Source organism: Lagopus leucura, unplaced genomic scaffold, assembly GCF_019238085.1.
Source record: "Lagopus leucura isolate 7727_CA_CO unplaced genomic scaffold, USGS_WTPT01 Super-Scaffold_100004, whole genome shotgun sequence".
Lineage (NCBI taxonomy): Eukaryota > Metazoa > Chordata > Aves > Galliformes > Phasianidae > Lagopus > Lagopus leucura.
The window spans coordinates 46,083,656-46,104,703 of NW_024962264.1; the positions used below are offsets into that span (position 1 = coordinate 46,083,656).

Sequence of the window (21,048 nt, forward strand, 5' to 3'; positions counted from 1 at the left end):
TCAGCTGTGGTTTTACTTCAGCAGATAATATTTCCTATTTTTTACCTGTGCCATTGCCTTCAACTAGGAGGAATATTCTAATACAACAAGCAAATGACTACAGGTTGCTATGATAAGCAATGCCACGGATGTACTTTCTGGCATAAACTAGCTTTGTGTTCATTTCTCACAGAAGAATGTGGATTTCTCTGTTTTGGGTTTGTATGATGCAACCTATGTTGACTTGCAAGTGACATTCTAGAATGATATTTTATTATATGCACACTGCAAAATTAGATTGTAATGTCAATTGCTTTTTAATATGTTAAGACTGGAAAAAATAGCTTTGTTAAAAGTGCAGTTATATACAAAGAGAGCTTAGTTTTTGCACCATTTGCAAAGTGACCATCCAAAATGAAATTTTTTCCAAAAATGAAATGTGTTAATTTTTAAGAAATTAACTCTTAATATATGGCACAGTGAGCATGTGCATCTGAGAAATTCAGTGTTGTTTACTGTTGATTTTACTCAAAGTAATTCTAAATTTATTTTTTCCACACTGGTTATAATAATTAAGCTGCCTGCTATACTTATGTATCTTACACAAATATGACCACAGCAGTGTACAAAAGAAGCTCTTCTGTTGCTTCATTCTATGTTCCTGGGCTGATTTTTCTTTTGGAACTGGTGTTCTGCCATTAGATGGCAGTGAAATACCAGGAGGATAGTGGTGCAGTTTTTTGCAAACCAAACTTTCCTATTTCAGGTATGCATGACTGAGAAGATCTTTGTACATTTTCCTGATGAGGGATTCTGCCATTGTCTAGGTTAAATGAAGTTGTTAATAATATTTCATATATGGTTTAACAATTTTTAAAAAATCATCTGAAAATCCACAAATGTAACTGCTTGCACAATGCTTGACTGCTTGAGCTGCTGTGTTCTAAAGCATGAGCTGGTATGCCTTCTGTTTAGAGCTCTTATGTTGTAAACTGATTGGAACAAATTCCACCTGTGCATACCTTATTTGGTTAATTACCATTTTTAGTATGCAAATTATGATATTGGCAACGGTATATATATGTATGTATGTATGTACACACACAGACTGATTATTGGGATCAAGATGGTTTTTAATATCAAGTTGTCAATCATATTATTACATCTTAGGACATTCTACAATTCTGTGATCTATTTTACTTAGGTACTGTTAAGTGGATACAGAGTTGAAGGTCCAGGAAACACACACAAGCAGCAGACACATATACACTGACTCAGCATACTGGTACTGCTGTCACTGTACTGATCCCTGCCTGAGGGAATTTCAGAGACAGAACTGGTGTCTTAATGTTTGATGGCTTTGATGCATCTATATTCAGTTTGCTAGTATGTCCAATTCCTTTTCAGCTGCCATAAATTTTTGGCATATATATCATGTGGCGCTTGATTTCTAGGTTTAGCCAAGTGTTAAGCTGAAATAGAATATTTTGTGTCCTGTCAATCACCTGCTTTTTACCTGATGAATTCAAGTTAAGCAGCTCTTATCTAGGCAGGAGCCACTCCATCCCATTGTTCTTCATGTATGTTCAGGCTTCACATCCTTTCGTTATTGTAGGATCAAAATAATGCAGGAACTACAATTCAAGTGCATTGTATGTTTATATTTTCCTATTTTCTGTGCCATTCTTTTTCCTTGTAATTTCTGGCATTTAATTTGCTGCCTTGAATGCCATGTAAGAGTTCTATAGAATGATCAGGTTTTATTTTCCATATAACTTTCTGATGGTGAAGCAAATGTAATTACACTGACAGTTTGCATTACGCCAAGGGCTTTAGAGCAGTTTGAGTGTGCATTATCCAGTATGTCATTCAGTACAAATGTGGAGATTTCCTTCTGCTCTAGCAGTCAGGGTGTATTTGAATTACTTAGAAAGAAGTGTGTGTGTATGTGTGTAAATTATGTACATATGTAGGAATTACCTGTCAGTGTACAATGTGCTGAATTGAGCATTGAGTTACTGAAAGTGAATTTCTTAAGGAATTTTCCCTGGCATTAATGAATAAACTTTTTTTTTTCCCAGGTTTTGTATTTGTTAGTTGAATTTTCCAGTTAGTCAGAAGTTTGGTTTTGTAACATGGTAGCATCTCTTATGTTCCATGTTTTTCAAACATGAATTGATAGAGCTTTTTCACAGAATGTTTTAGAATCTGAGTAAGCTCATAGCTCAGTTAGTGGAAGTTTTGCTCACTTTTCTGAGAACTGCTCTATATAGAGTAATTATGGCTCTGTAAGAGAATAAGTTTTACCTTCTTTTATAACAGTTGCTTATCACTTTGTATGTCTGAACAGATAAAAGAGGCAGAAGCCAAAGCTGCTATTGAAGAGGAGAAGCGAAGACAACAGGTATCAAACTTAATTCTTCTCCAGCCCCCCATTCCCCCCGACCTTGTTGTGTTAATAAATCATTTGATGCATGTGCAGCCCAAGTTGTCTACTTTGTACAGTGCTGTTCCCAGTTGCTGCTTTCAGCTGTTATGTTGCCCTTAGGTGCGTGCCATGAGTGATCTACAGTGGTTAAAAGCAAGCATATTTTCTCTAATAGTTCTCATACTTATGGGCAAAATGGTAATCAGTTTGATGTCTCATTAGAATAACTGTTTTTTATATATATATATATATATATATATATATATATATATATATAATTATTTTTTTCAAATATGAAATACTTCTGATTTTTATCCATCATTTTATAATGCATAAAACTCACAGAATTAATAAGTAGCCTCTGTAGGGATTTGAACTATTGAATGAAACTTCTCCCCTTCATGAGAATGAAGAAACCTAAGTTGGTCTCTGTCCTTCAAGGTCTGGTGGGGTGGAGAATTTTTTTGTAATTGCTGGCTCTAGTGAATGTATGTTGTTGGCACTGTAATCTGAGAAGCTTCTGTGCCAACTGCATGGAAACACTATCGCTAATCTTGTTTCAGAAATTAACTGTAAGCTTGGTTGCTGGTGACAGCTAGCTCAGGTTTATCATCTGGAGGCTTCAGCCTCAATGTACTCCTACCAACTGGCTTTTATGCCTGTGCCAGCGCATTTGACACGTTGTGTTCTATGTCTGGTGTGTGGTTTCTGACTTTTACTCATTTATCAAAACAGTTCTGTATTAGATTATGCTCGAGTTTTCAACTGGATTGCACATTCCATTCTTATCGCAGCAGTGGCTCACTGCTTCGAGTGGATGCAGAAGACTTGCTTACATGGCTGATCATCTTGTACCATTCTCCCAATCTCATTAGGACATTCTTGGGTAGGGAGCTTCTCTGCTGGGTACAACTTCAATTAATTGCCTAGGAGGCTCTAAGTACTGTGTCTGTTAACTGGTGCTCCACCAAGGCCTACTTTTGTTTCTCTTACAGGATTTTCTCTACTTACCATTGTGCCTGGTGTCCAGGGGGACAGGCATTGCTTTGTGGTCATCATGCAGTGTTTATTATTACAGTCATGCCTCAGCTGTTAACAATATTGATCATACATTCCCTCATATGTCTCATAGACAGTTCGTCTAATTCTTTTGTTCTCTAAGCTGCAGGACAGAGGCCAGGAAGTGTAGCCCATAGAAAGCATTTGAAACATGTTGTTGGGGAGAGATAGTCTGTAAATGACAGGGCTGGAAGTTAAGTACTGAAATGTACAAATAGACTTGCATTCATATAAACAATATGCTTACAATTGCTGAGCAAGAAATTCAAAGTTGCTGGTGCTTGTATTGCACTGATTGTGTTTTTATGCCTTCCGGAAGGCATTCTAGTCACTAATGATTTCTGCATCAAAGCCACTTATTTATGATCCTTCCAGTGTAGCAGAATTGCTCCACCAGCAGTGTGTTCATTATTGTCTTAATTGTTCAGCAGAGTCTGTTTCTCCTTCCAGTTACTTCTCCATTGCTTTCAACTTGTGCTTTCAGAGCTACAGTCCAGCACCATGCTGTGCAGTGTACAGCAAACACTTCTGTATGCATATTTTTGTGATGGACTGTGACTTCAGGGATGGAAGACTTCACCCATATGTAATCAAGCCTATTAATTAATAGATTAATTAATAAAGGCCAGTTGTATAGCGTAACAAAGATTATTCAAGGACAAATGTAGCTAATAAATAGTCTTTAGAACTGCACTAAATTACTTCTACCAGGTAGCTAACATTGGTTCCTTTCCAATTTGATCTCATTATCTACCATCTGGTGATGTGACTTGAAGCACATCACTGTCATAGGGTGCTGCTTCATGTATGTGTATATACATATATGATGTTCTTACTACCTTCTGCAAAGGTTTGCATCTTGTACCATCTTTCTGATGTCATTAGTACCTTTTTGCATAGTTTGTTGCTTGCAGCTTCTTGAGACTTGTTTTTATTAATGCTGTAAGCTAGTTAGTGCTTTGGTAAGTCTGCAAACTTGCATTTTGGTGTTTGCTGTACTTCTATAAGGACACTTACAGATGGAATCGCTTGTTTAGTTAGAAAAAAATAAGGTGATCTGAAGGCTGGGCACAACTGTTCCCTGGTACTTGTTCAGAGATGGATGAAATTTGTGGTATGATGACAACTATATGACAACGCAGCTGTAAGGATAGAGACTGCATCTTTCTCATTCTGGATCTACGAATCTTTGTTCCTTTTTTTTTTTAACAACGTATTCATTTTTAGCTGGGTTTTAATGAAAATCTCTAGGAAGGCAATTAAGTACCTGTCACATAATCATTCAAGCCCTATACTTTAATTCATATTACTGCAGTTCGTGAGGCATTGGATGTTCATGTGTACCTATTAACTGCAGAAGCCCCAAATTTTATTTAGCGTTTTTGTAAAATATTGACATATATAAAATCTTATGAACTCTGCACTTACCTCCACGTATTGGATTTTGAAAAACTGCTTCATTAAGATACTTCTCAGAAGGAAGATTAGTTAGTTGAAAGTAATTTGTTTTGTGTAGCAGGTTGTAGAACTTTGAATTTTTCTCTCTATTTAATCGTCAGGGAAGTGCAAGTTTCTTCCTTTATTAGGTACGAAGTAACAGACATTAAAACAGGCCCCTCAATTCTGCTTCTGGCGGTATCTGGCACAGGAAGGGAAGTAAGATGTGCTTTATGAAGCTGACAAGGATTTGCTGTCAGTAGAGGAAGACCAGAAAATCTTGAGCTCCAAATTAAAATTACGTTTACTGGAGGGCTTCTCTGCCCATTTCCCAAAACGCTCTGGTTCTTTTTTCTTTAATGGACCTATTTTATTGTCTAAGTTCCATTTTTCCTGGCATCTACATGAAGTTGTGTAAATCTACATGAGGTCATGTAGATTTATTTTGTTTCATATCCAGTCTTTGCTCTGTTCACTGTCCACATTTCCTCTGCTGAAACTCAGTCTTGTGCCTTTTGCCCAGCCAGTCCTGGCTTGTTGTGCTCTGCCTCTCTGATCTCTCTTCTCTCTTTCAGTGCATGTAATGTCTGCTCCCTAACTCCTTCAACCCTACTAAAAATCCAGATACTTGTCAGAGCTCTTCTGTTTCTGATCTGTGGTGGCTCACCCCTACAGCATCTTTTATGGCATTCCTAGCAGTCAGATGGCTCCAATGGAGGCTCATCACTGGAGTCCTGTCCCACTCTTAAACTCTTTCATCCAAGCTGCATAGTTCCAGTTTTATTCCAGCTTTGCACCCTAAGAAGAGTTTTGCCTTGAGCTGATATCCTTTTAAGAGGAGGTGTCTTCCTGGAGTGTGGTGAGGGGAGGAAGAGGGATCAGAGGATCCTACTGTGTCTATTCCAGAATCACCCTGAAACTGCTGTTCAGGATAGTAGCTTGACATTCTTTTTCCAGTTGCTTTGCTTCTTTTCTGAACATAAGGACTTTCTTTGAAGAGTGCCACTTTGAAGAGTGTCTATTTTTTTTAATTAAAAAAAAAAAAAAAGAGTACTTCCTTATTACAGGAAGGTCATCTTTTAAAATTTTAGCCAGTGCTTTTCTATGTGTTATTTTAGCGGTTTAAATACTTACGAGTGCTTTTCTTTATTGGGAAAGTATTTTTTCCCCTATTTTTAACCTATAGTGTGAAAATAGCAATCTACTGGCTTAGTATATTTAAGTTGAGGTAGAAATCATATGTAAAACTTCATTTGTTTGCATTTTTGGCAGTGCTTTGTAGGAAGCTAAACAGTGGTTTAACACTTGGAAGCAAAGTGCTTTGTAAGCATGGGAGATATGGTGCTACATTTTATCTCTAAGAGATGTATAACTTTCTTGGCCTGCTAGTTATTTTTATAAATGGTTTTGGGGAATGTTATTTAAAATCTCCATGTTTTCTTGCTTTTACTCCTGATGCAATATCAACAACTTCTGGTTTTCTCTTCTAGGCTGAACTGGAAGCTTTTGAAAACAGATTAAAAGGACGAAGAAAGAATAAGAGGAGAAGGGATGAAGTAGAAATTGAACAATCATTGTGGCAAAAATATAAAAACCTCATTATGCTGCCAATGTTTGGAGTTGCTGTTGTGATGGTTGCATGGCTCATGGTCTACAATGACTGAATCATCTCAGTATTCAATATACCTCAGTTGGGCATTAGGTAGCTATTATTCTTAGAATGTTTAGTTTGTATGCAACAGAAATTAATATGCATAAACTGTGTATGTACACTATTTGCAAGAAAAGTGAAGAGGAGGGAAGAAATGTCACCTTTTGTGTTGTTACATTCACAGCACAAAACTAAATTCACACACTGAAGATAATGAAATAGTAAATCTTAGTTGACACTGAAGTGCTGATGTAGTTTGTCTGAGATATGTTAACATCTGTCCTATTAATATTATTACTTTTCCTTGTCTCTATTTCACAATATTAAAAGTAGCTTAGTATAAAGTGCTTTCTTGAATATTTGTTTCTCAAATACTTAGTATATGATTAAGTATTAGTATTTATAAGTTAGTCCCTTTGTTATATCACACAACAATTTCTGTCCTTCACACCAGTTTTCCTTGTAGCAACTGAGGCACTTCAGATCATTCAAGTTTTGAGCATTCTGTGGCCTCTCACGTCAAAACTTTCTTTAGAGAAAAGAAATGTGAAATGTCTCTCAATTCAACTATAATGCAGATAATAAAATGGGTCCCCTTGTAGACTATTTTTTTTTTTTAATTGTTGCTGTTTTTCAGTGCTCGGTTCCTCAAAATCAAATCAACTGAAAACTTCATTTAGTGGATGGATGCATACACTGAACATAGGTGTGAAGTACTTTCAGCATAGAGGGATTCGTTCTCATTGTTTTTCATGTAGCCAAGGGCAGAAAAGCAAATTGAAATTAAACTTAGAGCATTGCTTCTATATTTTTATAGAGAACTGTCACGTTTGAGTATTTGCCTAGATGTACACAAATGTAAAGTAGTTGAATAGTGTGCTGGTACAACTGTATGTTGTTCTGAAGCCATCTGGATGGTGTTTTCCAGTAGTGTGTGAAGTATCTAGCTAATGTTTTAAATATTTGAGTATTGCTGACAGTTTCAAAGGCCTTGCTTTGGGAAATTGAGCAATTGGTAGAAGTGCAAGGTTTACATGGCTTTGAGATTACAAGGAAAGTTATATTGTCTCAGCTGAAGGGCTGCAAGTGAAGTTTGGGATGTAAGGGAAGAATCAGAAAAATGATTTTATCTTTTTTAATCTCTGCTGGAAATGTTATGCTGATACTTGAGCATCATGTGTATCCAAAGAGTGCTTTACAAGATCCTTTGAAAGAGGAGGTACAAAGCTTGCAGTTCTTGGAGTTCTGACTGTGGGATGTTTGTTTTCCTTGCAAAGCAATTGTAATTTTAGCATATAGTTTCTTTGCAAATGCTTGCAAAAGCAGTGGGACCATTTGAGGGAAGGAGTAGAGAAAATTGCAGTTTGTTTGAGAGCTCTTTTGGTCAGATTTAACCTACATGTAAAAGGACTTGAAATGAGCTAACATCCAAATGTGTGATTACAGTTCAGCAGCAGGAAAAGCAAGAAAAGCTGCAAAAGGCAGTAGATCCTGGGGAAACAGTTTCTGATTTTTTTTCACCCAAGTTTAGTGGAAGAGAGATGAGGAAAAATTGGCAATTTTTAGCAAGAATGAGTGCTATTTGGGAGTATTAGATACATACCTCTGTATTTTAAACTGACGTTAAAAACTTACTGATTCTGTCATGGTTTTCTTAGGCTGTTTAGTATGTAAAGCTGTGGAATTAAAATTAGTGTAGAACTGAAATTCCACCAGGTAATCAAAATTATATCTGTTGAATTCTCTTATTTCCTAGTGTAAGGAGTGAATAATTTCCATTTTGTTGCTTTAGCTCTTTTCTATAATGCTGATGCCTGCGAGATAATTGCGTATGTAGGTGTTGTTTCTTTAACCAAGTGAGGTGATGCCATTATTCTCCCATCACTGAGGAAAAAAAGGAGGGAGATTTTTTTTGTTTGACTGAAGTAAGATGTGATCTATTGTCCAAAACTACAAAAAGAAGCTTTTGTAGGTGGAATATTTAGGTTAAGGTGAATGGGAACACTGTGAAAAACAGCTCTTATTTTATGTGAATCTAAGCCATTTTTTTAATGTAGTGTAAGCTATTTATTTGAAACAAGTACAAAGTAAAGTTTCTCCTTGCCTCTGTAGCAAAGAGAAGAAATCTCTACAGAGCTGTAATAATGAACTGCACTCGAGTTACATGTTTCAAGTGGTTCTAAATGTACTTTTCTGCATATTTTGCAATATTTGTGTGACATACTGGAAAGGAAAAGATTTGCTTCTGATTGATCATCTTTATTGAAATAGGAAAGCATACCAAACCCTAAAATTCATTCCATTCATAATGTGTGAATGTAAGCATATTCCCTTGAGAGATTCATCTTTCTTCTAAATCTTGCATATGTGGAAAAACCCCTATTTTTGAAATTGTATTGAGAATAGCTCTGCCTGCTAAACCAGATAGATGTCTATTGGCATTAAAAAAAAAGCATGTGGGCTCAAGCAAACTGCAGTTTAACAAATCACTTTCTTCTATTTGTTGTTTTAAAATTATTTTTACAATTCTTTTTTTTTCCTTTTGTCTTTGATTGAAGACAAGTTGTTGTTGGAGAAGCGCAACAACTGTGAAGTAAAAGTTACAGATGAAATCATTTGGTATTCAGTATATATGAAATATTTAGATTACAAAAAAAAAAAATGTTTTGAATGTTAACAACTTACAACAAATATAAAAAGCACACTGAGAGATACACATTAGAACAAATGATGTAATGTGACCTGGTGTTGGAGGGATATCGGAGATGAGCCAGATGATGGGCGTGCTTCAAAATATTTAGATACATGTAAAATAAAGAAAACAAAAACAAACTTCTGAGAGCTTTTTTGTTTCTTTTCTATTCTGATTCCAAGCACATTCTGGTTAGCGTTAATCTCTGTACTGAATCAGGGTGCTTACAGGCTGTTAGTATTTTGGACTGGAAACTCTTTGGGTGAGTTTGTTCCCTGTAACAGTAATGAGACTTTTGTGTATGTTAATTTAATGTAAAAACCAAGTCATACAATAAACACATCCAAAACTACTTGCACTACTTGGTTTGTTTTCAAGGACTGCTATCAAAAAGCACCAACCTTCTCCCAGGTCATAACAGCTGAGGTGCTGGAATGGAAGTTCTAGTCGTGCTTTTTTCCCTCCTTTGGCAGCAGTAGTTCTCACTGCTCAGAATAATACTGAAGTTATGTAATCACGTTCCTTCATGGCTGTGCTGACAACAGGTTGGGAAGCCGATTAAGATGAAACAAATGGGAGTGGATTTACTGGATTATTGCTTTGGCCTCATAAATAAATAAGTGATTTATGAGACATTTGCTCTGAGAGTACTCCTGGAGAGGGAAATGTCACTATGCAGATAACAAAATTTGTTCTTGAAAGCTTCTATGCATGATTATGGCTTTAAAGCACTGAACTCTGAGTGCTTGCCGTCTCAGCAGTTCTAGTTCCAAAATGTATCAGCACTGTATGCCAGCTGCTCTGCAGGTGATGTCTGGGTTGGAGTGCTCAGCCTGAGGATTTTCCTGTGCCAGGCAGAAGAAGTTGGAGCCTTGTGGAAGCTGCTCTGGGGTGTGATTTAGGGGGAGTGGGTGTTGTTGGGTGGGCAGGCTGCGTGTGACCCTGACAGCAGTTCCTCTCCCAATATCCCTCCTCTATTCTGATTTCATCTTAGTTGTTGGGCATGGGTGTTTAATTAAAAGTCAAATTATATGGTAATATACTTCTTCACTTCCACTAAAGGTAATGTTACTGAGCTATTTGTACACTGTGTTGACATGTTTATATATTGTTCTACCAGAAAACAAGTTCCTACCAGGACTGCTGTATCAATATTGAATCACAGAATAGAAATGTAGAATCCCTAGTGTTGGAAGGGACCTTTAGAGGTTGTCTAGTTCAACTTCTCTGCAACAAATAGGGAATATGAATATGGGCCATGCTCTTGAGGGTACTCAACCAAGTATTATTTAATCTAAATAATTTTCCTCAGGCAGCATTGCCCATAAAACTGCTAAAAGCAGAGCTCAGCTTAGGCTTTCTCTGTGTGCTGTACATTGGCTGAGTCTTGTTAGCTATGAAACAGCATCAGAGTGGCTCTCCAGCTTGAGTGAGTTGCCATGAGGTTGCGAGTAAAGTTTGGCTTAAGGTTTGGAATTCATTATTTCTGCTGAGAGAATGCAGCCTCCCACCAAGGCCACACTAGCCACGAACCTTACCTTTTCATTTTTGGTTTTCATTTGCTCTCACTGTGTTGTATATATATATATATATATATATTTTTTTTTTTTCCTCCACGGGGCAAATGAATCAAATGAATCTCTGTAAAACGCTGAAACAACAATAAACTTTGGCTTGATTCCTTCCCCCCCCCCAATATGGCCTGTATTATTTCTTTTATTTTACATAATGTCCAAATTGCCTAATGCATAAATGCTCTTGCTTTTGTCTTCTGCCCTCCTTTTCCTACTATTTGTGCAGGTATTTAAAAAGAAAGAAGAAAAGCAAAAAAACAACACTATTTTCCCTTCAGAGTAGACTTAGGTTGGGTAAAGGAATGCAGGACTGAGAAATGGTGGTCAGGAGCACTTCAGAAGCACAAAATGCCCTAACTTTACACACGAATGAGAAGTGATGCACCCTACAGCCGAATATAAAGTAACAGATTCCTGGAACAGAAGCCGGCTAGGAGCTGAGAGCAAGTTTGTGACTTAAGGTTTGCTTATAGATATGTCTGCATCTGAATGGTGTCATCCTGACAGCCACAGTCGTGATTAGGAATAGAAGCCATTCTCATGTCGAACTATTTTCACACATTTCTTGGGTGCTTTCTTACCTGCGTTTTGAAGAACTACTTAGTGTGCGTGACAATGAGAACTGGGAGCCCTTCTGCTTGCATACATAATTCCAGAACCCGGCTCTGGCGATGCTATTTTGTGGCTGCCGGAAGGGTCCCAGACTGCTCCACTGGTGCGTGGTGTTTGTTGCTGAGTTGAGCACCGGGTTTGAGAGCTCAGAGATGCACAAACCCTCGCCGTCTGAGACTTCAGAGCCGGAGCCCTCACTTCGGAGCCGAGGAGGATGCGTCAGGGAAAGGCACTCCGCCGCGCTTCGGGAAGGAAGAGCTGGACAGCCTGTAGGCATGAAACTTCCTACCTCGGGGACAAGCAAGAACTGTTGCGGGCTCCTAACCCACACAAGGAGCAGTAGGGAGCCGGGCGCGTTCTCTGCCACGCGCCGCAGCTCCGACCCGGGGACGCGGAGCTCGGTGTGATGGAGATTAGTTGCGGCGGAGCCAGCCCCAGTCCAGCAGTCGGGTGTGCCCCTCGCTGCCAGCTGGCTGCCGCCCTCCCCAGGAGATGGCGCTGAGGGCAAAACGGGCAAGTAGGCTGTTCCTCAGCTCGTCTATAAGGGTAGAGTCTTTGTGTGGGAAAGGGGTGGGGATGCGGCGGCTTTCTCGCGGAGGTTTATTATTATTGGGCGGGTGAAGGTGGAGGGGGGGGGCGAGCGCACCGAGCAGACAAAATGCGGAGCCCCTCACTCCGCGCCCGGCAAGCGTGCGTGCGCGCGCGTTCGGGAGGTGGGCGGCTCGGTCAGCGGCGGTAGCAGAGAAGAGCAGGGGACAGGAGAGAGCGGAGAGGAGCCAGTGACAGCACGAGCATGCTCTCCATGCAACAGTTCCCTGCCCTGCCCACAGAGGAGGAGCGCTACCGGCAGGTCCTCTCTGCCAGAAGGGTAAGGCAAGCCCGAAAGCGCCGGTAGGCTACGAGCAAGGGTGCGGTGCCAGTGTCTCGCCGCCCTGCGCTCATTCTTTGGGGCTCCGGCGGGCGGCAGGGTTCACGGGTCAGCGCAGAGTGGAGAGTCCCGCTCCCGGCCTCGTGGCTGGAGAGAAAGAGTGAGGGTCGGGACCGTGCCGCTCGAGGGGACGCGTTCCGGGGCGGCCGGGGAGAGGTGGTTGTCCGCCCCACCTGTCTCTGCGGGCGCTCCGCCGCCTGAGCTCTCCTGTGTGCACAGCTGCGCGAGGGGCACGCGGAGACGACCGAGCTCGGGGGCTCGCGGAGCAGGTGGGTCGTGTCGCCCACGGCTCGATGCCAACCTCTTGCTGAGACTCTCACAGAGTCGGTGGGGAAAGCGAAGAGGGCTGGTGTGCCCGTTAATTCCTCTTTTCCTATCAGTTCAGCAGCCGAAGGTGCGCCGAGCCCGGCGGCAACAGGTCCGGTCGGGCTTTGCGAGAGCGAGGTTGGGGCTTAGTCTCCGACGGGACCCCGCCCGTGACCCCATTCTCAGCGCGGAGTCCCCCTCGCCGGACACCCCTGCCGCGGCTTTGCGCCCGACGACACCGTCGGTCGCCGCCCCCTGCGGAAGGTCATCCATCCCTCGGAGCGTCATAGAGAGGGGCCGGGAAACTTGAAGCGAAAACGAGCTGTTAGTCCTCGCTGGGAGAGGCAGGGTACCTGGGCGACAGCGTTCCCAGCTCCCCGCAAGCTCCCCAGCGGGAAAACCTAGTGAAAGGGAGGCTAGGCGGCCGCGGGGTGAGCGAACAGGTGTCTGCCCGAGTCCCGGTGCGGGTCACGCCGCACGGCGGGCGAGAGCGGCGGGAGACTGCGGATGCACTCGGTGTCAGCGCGCTCGGGCCAGCACCGCACGCTGCGTGCTCCAGCGAGATAACGCGCGCGGTCTGCAAACTTTGCGCTTTTGCACTCGAAAAGACGGTGACGGAGCTTCCTGCGCTGTGAAATCGTTCCGTGTGCCACCAAATTGCACAGCGGCGTTTTTAGAAGTTCCTAAATATGGCAAGAGTAATTTGTAAATTGTATCATTTCTCCACCTGATTTAAAACGCAGAATCCTTGGATGCATTTCATGGAAGACAATTAATTAACTTTTTATGTAAAGTTATTAGCAGTCTGGCTGAGATGGTGAAACTCTAAGTGAAATGAAATACCTAGAGCTTTTAATGCATTCGTGGGGTCTCTTGGGAGGGCTTAGCTTTCAGCAGTAAAAACATGGGGATGGATTTTTCCATATGGCCTCTTACGTCTGTTCCATGTTCTTAAAGATGGTCCTGTCTAAAACTACAGTTCTTAGTTTTGTTCTTCTCATGTATGCCTTAGTCTGGGCTGTTACCAGCCTCTCAGGTGCTGGAACTGTTGAGGTACAGGCACAGTTGAATGACAGTATCGGGATATTTAGGTATCCCCTAAACATTTACTACAATGAGTCAGCAATCACTGTTCTTTTCTAAAAGCTGGTAGCATTGCCTGAATATGCTGGCCATCTACATTCTGCACAAAGTTTCTCTAAGGGACAGGGAATTCCCAAACACTGTCCAAAACTTGTTCAGAGAGGCAATACTTGTGACTTCCCCAGCAATGCTGAAGCCCTTCAGCCTTATGCACCATCCTCGCTCCTCATGCACCGTTAATGCAGCCAGTAGCACTTGTTCTTGGGACAGTGAGCCAGGTTGCACAGCTCACTTTCCCATGTTAGAGGAATCTGCTTGTGATCTATTAGTACCTGATAGGACCATCAGGGCAAAACGTTGTGTGTTGCCCCCCCCAGTCTTTTGGAGCCCAGAACTGTAAGGCATCAAAGAAAGCATTCACTTCCTCTCCAAAAATCTGGCACTCAGCTGCATGCCTGTGGCAGATAACTTGAGCATGTGGTGAATTGAGAGTGTAAGGTAGCTTCGAATATGTCACAACTGAACGTGTTCTATAAAATGTGCAGTACACCCTGGGCAGTTTAATGTATCTGAATTTTTGTTTATTCATTTCTTATGTATTAGATGATGTTTGCAGATATAAAGGAAAGCCAGGGCTGTAAGAAGTGCCAATAATTATTTTAAAATGCATGTTTACTTGCATGTAGGAACATTTATTCTTCCATTTTTTCTTTTTATGCTCCCTAACCCTCCCCCTCCTTTTTTTTTTTTTTTTTTTTTAATTTGCTAAGCTGGTATACATGTTTAGTTCTTAACACTCTGCTCCCTTGAAGACCATTAATGTCCTGTTGTTATAGCAAACCCTTATGTAGTTGTAACATTTCTTCTCGTTTGTGTGGCCAAAAAAGGCTGAGGTGGATAAAGCCTCTGACAGAGCCAGCAGAGAAGATGGGTATAGGCGAGGCAGTGTTGGGATGCTTAGACCTAGTGAAAAATCCCAGCAACTCTTGTGCTCACCATGACTCAAATGGTCTAACCAATCAATGCTGAATTCTACATAAGCCTTTTGTGCACAAGAAGGAAGCCAGTGCTTCCATGAATGTGGCCTAGTGGCTCAGATGGAGACCAAGCTTCAGGAGGGTGAGGCCATCCCAATATGTAGGTACTGAGGCATTTCCTAAGGAGATGAAGCTGTGGCTTTGACCCTCATCTGGATTGGGGACTACAGATACTAGGCCTCCTGCTTTCAGGCTGAATGTGATGTGCTGTGAGGCAATCACACACAGTGGTGCTATCACCTGGTGTGGCTGGTCAGCTTTTAAAGATGGCAGACATTGCTACATTGAGTGGGAAGAGCTGAATCTGTCAGCATGTCAGGTGTTGGCAGAGCATTAAATCATAGAATGGCCTGGGTTGAAAAGGACCACAATGATCATCTAGTTTCAACCCCCCTGCCATGTGTAGGGTCACCAACCGCTAGACCAGGCTGCCCAGAGCCACATCCAGCCTGGCCTTAAATACCTGCAGGGACGGGGCATCCACAACCTCATTGGGCAACCTGTTCCTGTGTGTCAGCACCCTCTGTGTGGAAAAACTTCCTCCTAATATCTAACCTAAACTTCTGTTTAACAGCATTCTCCTTTGTCCTATCACTATGCTTATATCCTAACACAGTTGCTTATGAGTCCAGAGAAAGGCTTCGTTTCTGATGGCCAGCTGTGATTTGGCAGGGCTGGGTGTCAGGCCACTTGCAATAGGGCAGTCATAGGCATGCATGTGCAGCAAACACCCTTCCAAACGTTGCTGCTGGGCACCTCCTAATTTTTAAATGCCTGCAGCAGGGCTTTAGAGGGGCAATGTGATTGCAGTTCGAAATAGTGATGTTCCCGCTCTGTTCCAGTTTCTTTTCCTACCGAAAAAGAGATGGACCACAAGCTTAAACTCCCCTTATGAAGGTCTTCTCGTGCAGAACAACCTCTAACAACTGCACTCTCCCCGGGGTGCTCAGCCCGGGTCGGGCCGCTGGGGTTTCCCCGTCGGTCTGTCGGCACGGCAGCGCGAGGAAGCGCTCGTGCTGCCGCCCCCGGCTCGCAGCCCCGCGACAGAGGAACACGACGCCGACCGCATCCCTTAGTTCTGCCCCCCGCCCCTCTATAAATAACTCTTTCCGGGCTGACCTGTCAGATTCCCCCGGCAGAGCGGATCCCCTTAACCCGGGGCGCCTGCAATGGAAAGTCTGAATGCAAAACATACCGTCGTAAAAATAGCGCAGCTGAGGAGCCTCCTCTGCACGTCCTGGTGGTGCCGCTCCGACCCTCGCGCTCACGGCTCGTCCCCGGATAACGGCTGTGCTCGCGCCGGTGGCCCTGAGGCGTTTGGCTGCCCTGAGAGCCCTCCTGCCTGCTGTAGTGGCCTGATGGTGAATTTTTTCCTCCCTTCTCTCTCCTTTTAACTGAAGGAAGCAGATTTCATCAGTTCTCTTCTGGTCAATGCTTTCTAATCGTCCAGCTCGAAAGAAGTAATGGTTTAATGTCCTAAATGCACAAACAGCAATGAGGCAACAGTTGAGCCAGGACTTCCCGCTTTAAAAAGAGGCGAGAAGTCTCTGAGGTAACACAGGAGATTTCAGTTTGTGCCTCCCTTGCTTGGAGGATCGATCCCTGAAGGGAGAGATTCTCCTCGGCTGTGCTTTGAAGCTACTCTAATTTGAAGAGATGCTTGTCATCGTTCATTTAAGCATATAATTAACGTGCTACTATTTCTGGTTGTTTTACCTGCACAGTTTGAATATTTGGATTTAAAAGCAGCAATAAATACCAGAATGTGGTATCTAGCTGTTGGTGTGCTTTCAGCTTTGGTGCATCTGTACTGTGATCTCCTGTCTTGCAGTGTCCACTGGGGCCCCCCCTGCCCTGAATGCTGTGCTGGAGCAGCCTCAGCTCGCAGCCGTGCACCCACACAACCACTCAGTTATCTCAGAGACCTGGTGGCCAACTCATCAGTAAAGGCAGTTTGAGAAAGTACATTTACTCAGAAATGACCAAAGGTAGTGTTACCTCTGTGGCTGTCTCCTCCTTTGTTGTCTTTGATCCTTAAACTAAGTGGAGATGGAATGAATCAGTTTGTGATCAGATCCTTTTCACTGTCTGTGCCATTAGAGTGGAACTGTTGCTTCTCTGAATATTGCACAGTTTATAATTCTCTCTTTGTTCGTGATAGTGTTGTTACCCACGTAAAGTAGTTTTCAACTTGTTGCCCTGTAATGAAATGAGGCTGAAAAGCAGATATTGCCAGAGATGCTCTGTGATAAACTTTGTGCTTTGTTGATTCAAGCCCTGCCCCTCTTCATGAAGAATGTAATTCCCATAACAATATGCATTGTGGGGCACCATCTTTTGCCCATGTGCTACGTAAAACTTATTGCCTTAAAAAAAAAAAAAAAATACAAATGGATGAAATTTTTAAATTTCTTCCTCATAGTGTAATCTATAGGGGGCAGCTCCTGTAAACCTGTCAAGCGGACTGCCAAGCTGTGTTACTGCAGGTGCTCCTGCAAGCTACTGCTCTTCCTAAATTCCAAGGTTCACTTTTTCTCAAAAAACAAGTATTTTTATTTTGAACATTTAAATCATCTTTATCAAAGCTTTAGCGGAAAGGAATTGAAGGTAAATATGAATTTCCTTTTTTGAGACTGCATCTGTTCTAGTTTATGTTTTGTAGTTGAGAGATACTTCAAGGTTAATTCTCAGTGGATTATTCTCCTGCTTTGAGACTGAGTGGTCAATGGCTGTCAGCATGTCTTCCTCTCTTCTCCAAAACTGCAAAACTCAGTTCTGACATAGGCTGAACCTAGTGTTTAAGAAATGAATGTGATAAAATCTTCCATGTCTGATCTTTTTGATACCAAATAGATTTAATTTAGCAGTGATTTAATAGCAATAGTAATTGCCCAGATTGTCATTGCCTTTCACCTCACGTTACTCCTAGTTTCAAAATAGCCTATGCTGTCACTCCAATAGAGTTGCAAGTTACCTGGGAGCATTTCCTAGAAAGTGAAACTTCTTCCCTTCCTGACTTACTTATTATCTTCTCATTAGGCTTCAGAAATCAGTCAGGGCAGTCTTTTAGAAATAAAACCACTGGTAGCACTGAGAAGGTTTGCATCGCAGGTCTCTTGGATCTGCAGCTCTGTATTCATGTAATAGGTGGAGTATATGTGTAGTATCTGCTTGGAATTCCCTGGGATACTGATGTGCTCTGTTTTCCATTGCTCGTTCTTCCAGAGTTGTGTCTTTTGCTGTGTGGATTATTTTGCCTGTGTTAAAGTGGTCACAGAACCAGTGGAACCTGAAGACTGTAGATGCAGAACACACCAGCAGTTGCCAGGCTTTCTCCCATCTCCTGCATTTTCCCATTTGCAAACAGCTGAGCCCACCTTGCTTTAATAGCCTATTCATTCTTGAACACAGTGCTTAGTGATAGACGTTGCTGGGAGTTGGGTTGCTGTTTGGAAGATGTCTGCTCTGTGCAGGTATGAAAATAGGATGGATAATGTATCTGAAAGAATGTTGGAAATTGCAAAGTAGTGATTTTTGTTTATTGATTTGTTGCTAAATGATTTGTAGTAAGCATGTCACAAAATAATTCAGCAGAAAATGCCTTTTTAAAACACAGCTTTGTTCTTGCTCATCTGTTTTAAAGATACAAGTTGAAGTAATATGTAATGCATGCAGACAAGGCTGGAAAAGAAGTCTGAGTTGGTGGTGGAATGTGTTTAAAAGTTATTAACAATTCTTCCTCTCCCTTGCAAAGTCGGAGTATATGTAACAGTATTGTTAGCCCTGGAAGGGCTAAGAACCCAGATGGTTTTCATTTGCTTTTTCCTCATTACATACAGGATTATTATGTAACTTACTGTAGAAGTTCACAGTGAAGATGTGAATGGGAGGAAAACTGGCGTTTGTTCTAGGGATGACAATGACGCTGAATAGTCCTAGCCATAAATGCAATAGAAATGTTCTTCTTTGGCATCATAATTCATTAGATTGTTATTGTTTCAGACACTTAGATGGAAGTTTTTAATCCCAGATATCCATATGTGTCCAAAAATCTTTGATAATACATAAAAGTCATAGCCAAAAGCTAACACCTGTGTAAGTGCTTTGTTAATACGCTTAATTGTGAGTTTTCAGTTCCAGATCACTGTTTCATAACTTAGACAGTGACTAATAGGTTTAATCCCTAGTCATCTCTTCAATTATTTCTGTCATAATGCACTGATATTTTTAGAAAATATCCTTTCTGTTCTTAATTTTCTCCTATTGAAGCAAAAAGTTCAAAGGCGATGTTTCTGGAAAAAAAAAAAAGAAGGCATCCTATTGAAAAAAAATCAATGCATTTTAACCTCTGCATTTTATACTTAGTAGATTATTGAGACATTATGTAATTCCATTTTCATCTTTGGGAAGAGGTCAAATAACTATCCAGCTATGCTGAACAGATGAAACTTTGCTTTGATTCTAAACCATGTTTTTACTTTGATTAATATTGCTGCAGCTCTCGTCCTTGGTCCAAGATTCAATCATCTTTTTATCCACAATTCAGAAAAAAATAATTAGCACAAATTTAAAATTATACATTCAAATCTAAAATTTCAGTTGTGTTCCGGATTAGCATCCAATTCACGTTGTTGAAAGCTTATGATTTTAAATAGTTAGGTAACTGTATAATGAGCAATAGGCATGGCAGATATATCATATACTGGTTGACTTCAAGTTCAGAAGGCAGAACCTACTGATCAGGCATTAATTAAAAAAAATATATTCATTAATGAGGTCTAGTAGTGTTTTTTAGGATAGGCTTTCTGGTAGAACTTACACACTGATGGTGATTAGCGCACTGATTGTCAGCCACAGGGCTGCCAGGATTTCTCATTGCTGCATTCCCCTGCACTCTGAATTATGATGCTCAGCGATGTATAGCCAGAGAATTGCCATGGCAGATCTACCTGCTTGACAAGCCACTGTGCACTGAACATGTGGGTATCCAAGAAGGATTGTAAGTGGTTTCTGTGTATGTTCAGAAAAACAACATGGTGCTGTTTAAACTTCACATGAGTAATGTTTGAAAGCCTAGAAACTTGAAAATAAATAAATCCCAAAGCATAAATTCTGTATTAATTAAAGATTCATTTCCCCCGAACTCTTTCCTGCTTCCTGCTGAGATAGGCTGAATTGATGTTCTTGTTCTGGTACTGAGAAATACCAGATAATGCTAACCATAGCTTGTTCCTTAAAATGAATGTCTTCCACTTTAGCTTTTGAGAAATCTTTGATATCTTCCATATGTTTAGTAAATCTTGCTTTGGTTATATGGCATGGCAGCATCAAACATCTTTGCTACCAGCTGTTATTAATAAGGAAGTGAGAACTTAGAATTGCAGTGTTTGCCAGAAACTCAATTATTTCTTATTCTGATTATTCTTGAAAATTCAACAATTTTATTGTGAACCTGGAAAATCTATTGTTGTAGTTGCAAATTTATATCAGTGAAGCTAATAAACAATGTAAATATATGTAATACATAAACATGCATCACAAAGTTACACAGCAGTACGTCTTTTGAAAAATGAAGAGATTCAAAGATACTATTATTGAAGAGATGATAAAACTGTTCTCCCATGGTATTCATTTTCTTCTTTTAATTCCTATTTTGAAGAACTGATTCTATTCAATGGCTAAATAGTGTGTCTGAATCTCTTCTGAGGTGAGGTGAGGAGCAGTTCCAGGTACCATGCTAAATTTTTGAAATCCAGAAAAAAAACTTTCTTTTCTATCTCCTCTGCTTTCCATGAGATGCAAAGAATAAATCTCCTGTAGTTCAGAACCAAGGTCAATATTTTGCTTGTGAATACTTTTCTGATGTGTAAATCAAATCTTTTCAGGAAGACCAATCATATTATTTATTTAGACAAATTTCAGTATTAAATAGATGTTCTTCCAAGTACCTTAAGTACATTCCAAAGTCTACTACCTTGCCCAGATAAAACACTGGAGCCTTTCCCTCCAAAAATGAACGAAATGAGAATAAATTCCTCAGAGCTACATCTCTCCTGGCTGTAGTACTTATGTCTGAGTAACCAACTTATTTCTTCCTCTCAAAACCTTCCGAAAGGATAGAATGAATTGTGGAAGAGATGGCCCAGGAGCTGGCTTTCTTCTGAAATGAGTGTATGCTGTGTGATAGTAACACAAACACCACGGCAGTATGGCATTCATGTGCATGCATCATCCCAGATAAAAAATCTGTTAAGAGTTTCTT

General features: G+C 41.0%; 2 protein-coding genes and 1 long non-coding RNA gene across 4 annotated transcripts in view; 2 read left to right on the top strand and 1 right to left on the bottom strand.

The window, feature by feature from the left end:
• The window catches only part of NFXL1 (nuclear transcription factor, X-box binding like 1), a 43,305-nt gene extending 33,707 nt beyond the window's left edge, over positions 1–9,598 (top strand). Inside the window, exons 21-22 of the mRNA XM_042871088.1 lie at positions 2,330–2,383; positions 6,394–9,598. Of these exons, the coding sequence (XP_042727022.1) occupies positions 2,330–2,383; positions 6,394–6,567 (228 nt within the window). The 3' untranslated portion in view covers positions 6,568–9,598. The remainder of the gene's footprint in view (positions 1–2,329; positions 2,384–6,393) is intronic.
• Positions 2,746–12,031, bottom strand: LOC122179866. Its single transcript, XR_006178855.1, has 3 exons — positions 11,402–12,031; positions 4,895–5,921; positions 2,746–4,062 (listed from the first exon to the last, which is right to left on the bottom strand). It is a non-coding gene; the product is annotated as an uncharacterized LOC122179866 (long non-coding RNA).
• Positions 12,032–12,131: 100 nt separating this feature from the next.
• Positions 12,132–21,048, top strand: part of CORIN (corin, serine peptidase) — a 122,434-nt gene continuing 113,517 nt past the window's right edge. For both annotated transcript variants that reach the window (XM_042870666.1, XM_042870667.1), the window contains exon 1: positions 12,132–12,300. In XM_042870666.1, coding sequence (XP_042726600.1) covers positions 12,226–12,300 — 75 coding nt within the window. In that variant the 5' untranslated portion in view covers positions 12,132–12,225. The remainder of the gene's footprint in view (positions 12,301–21,048) is intronic.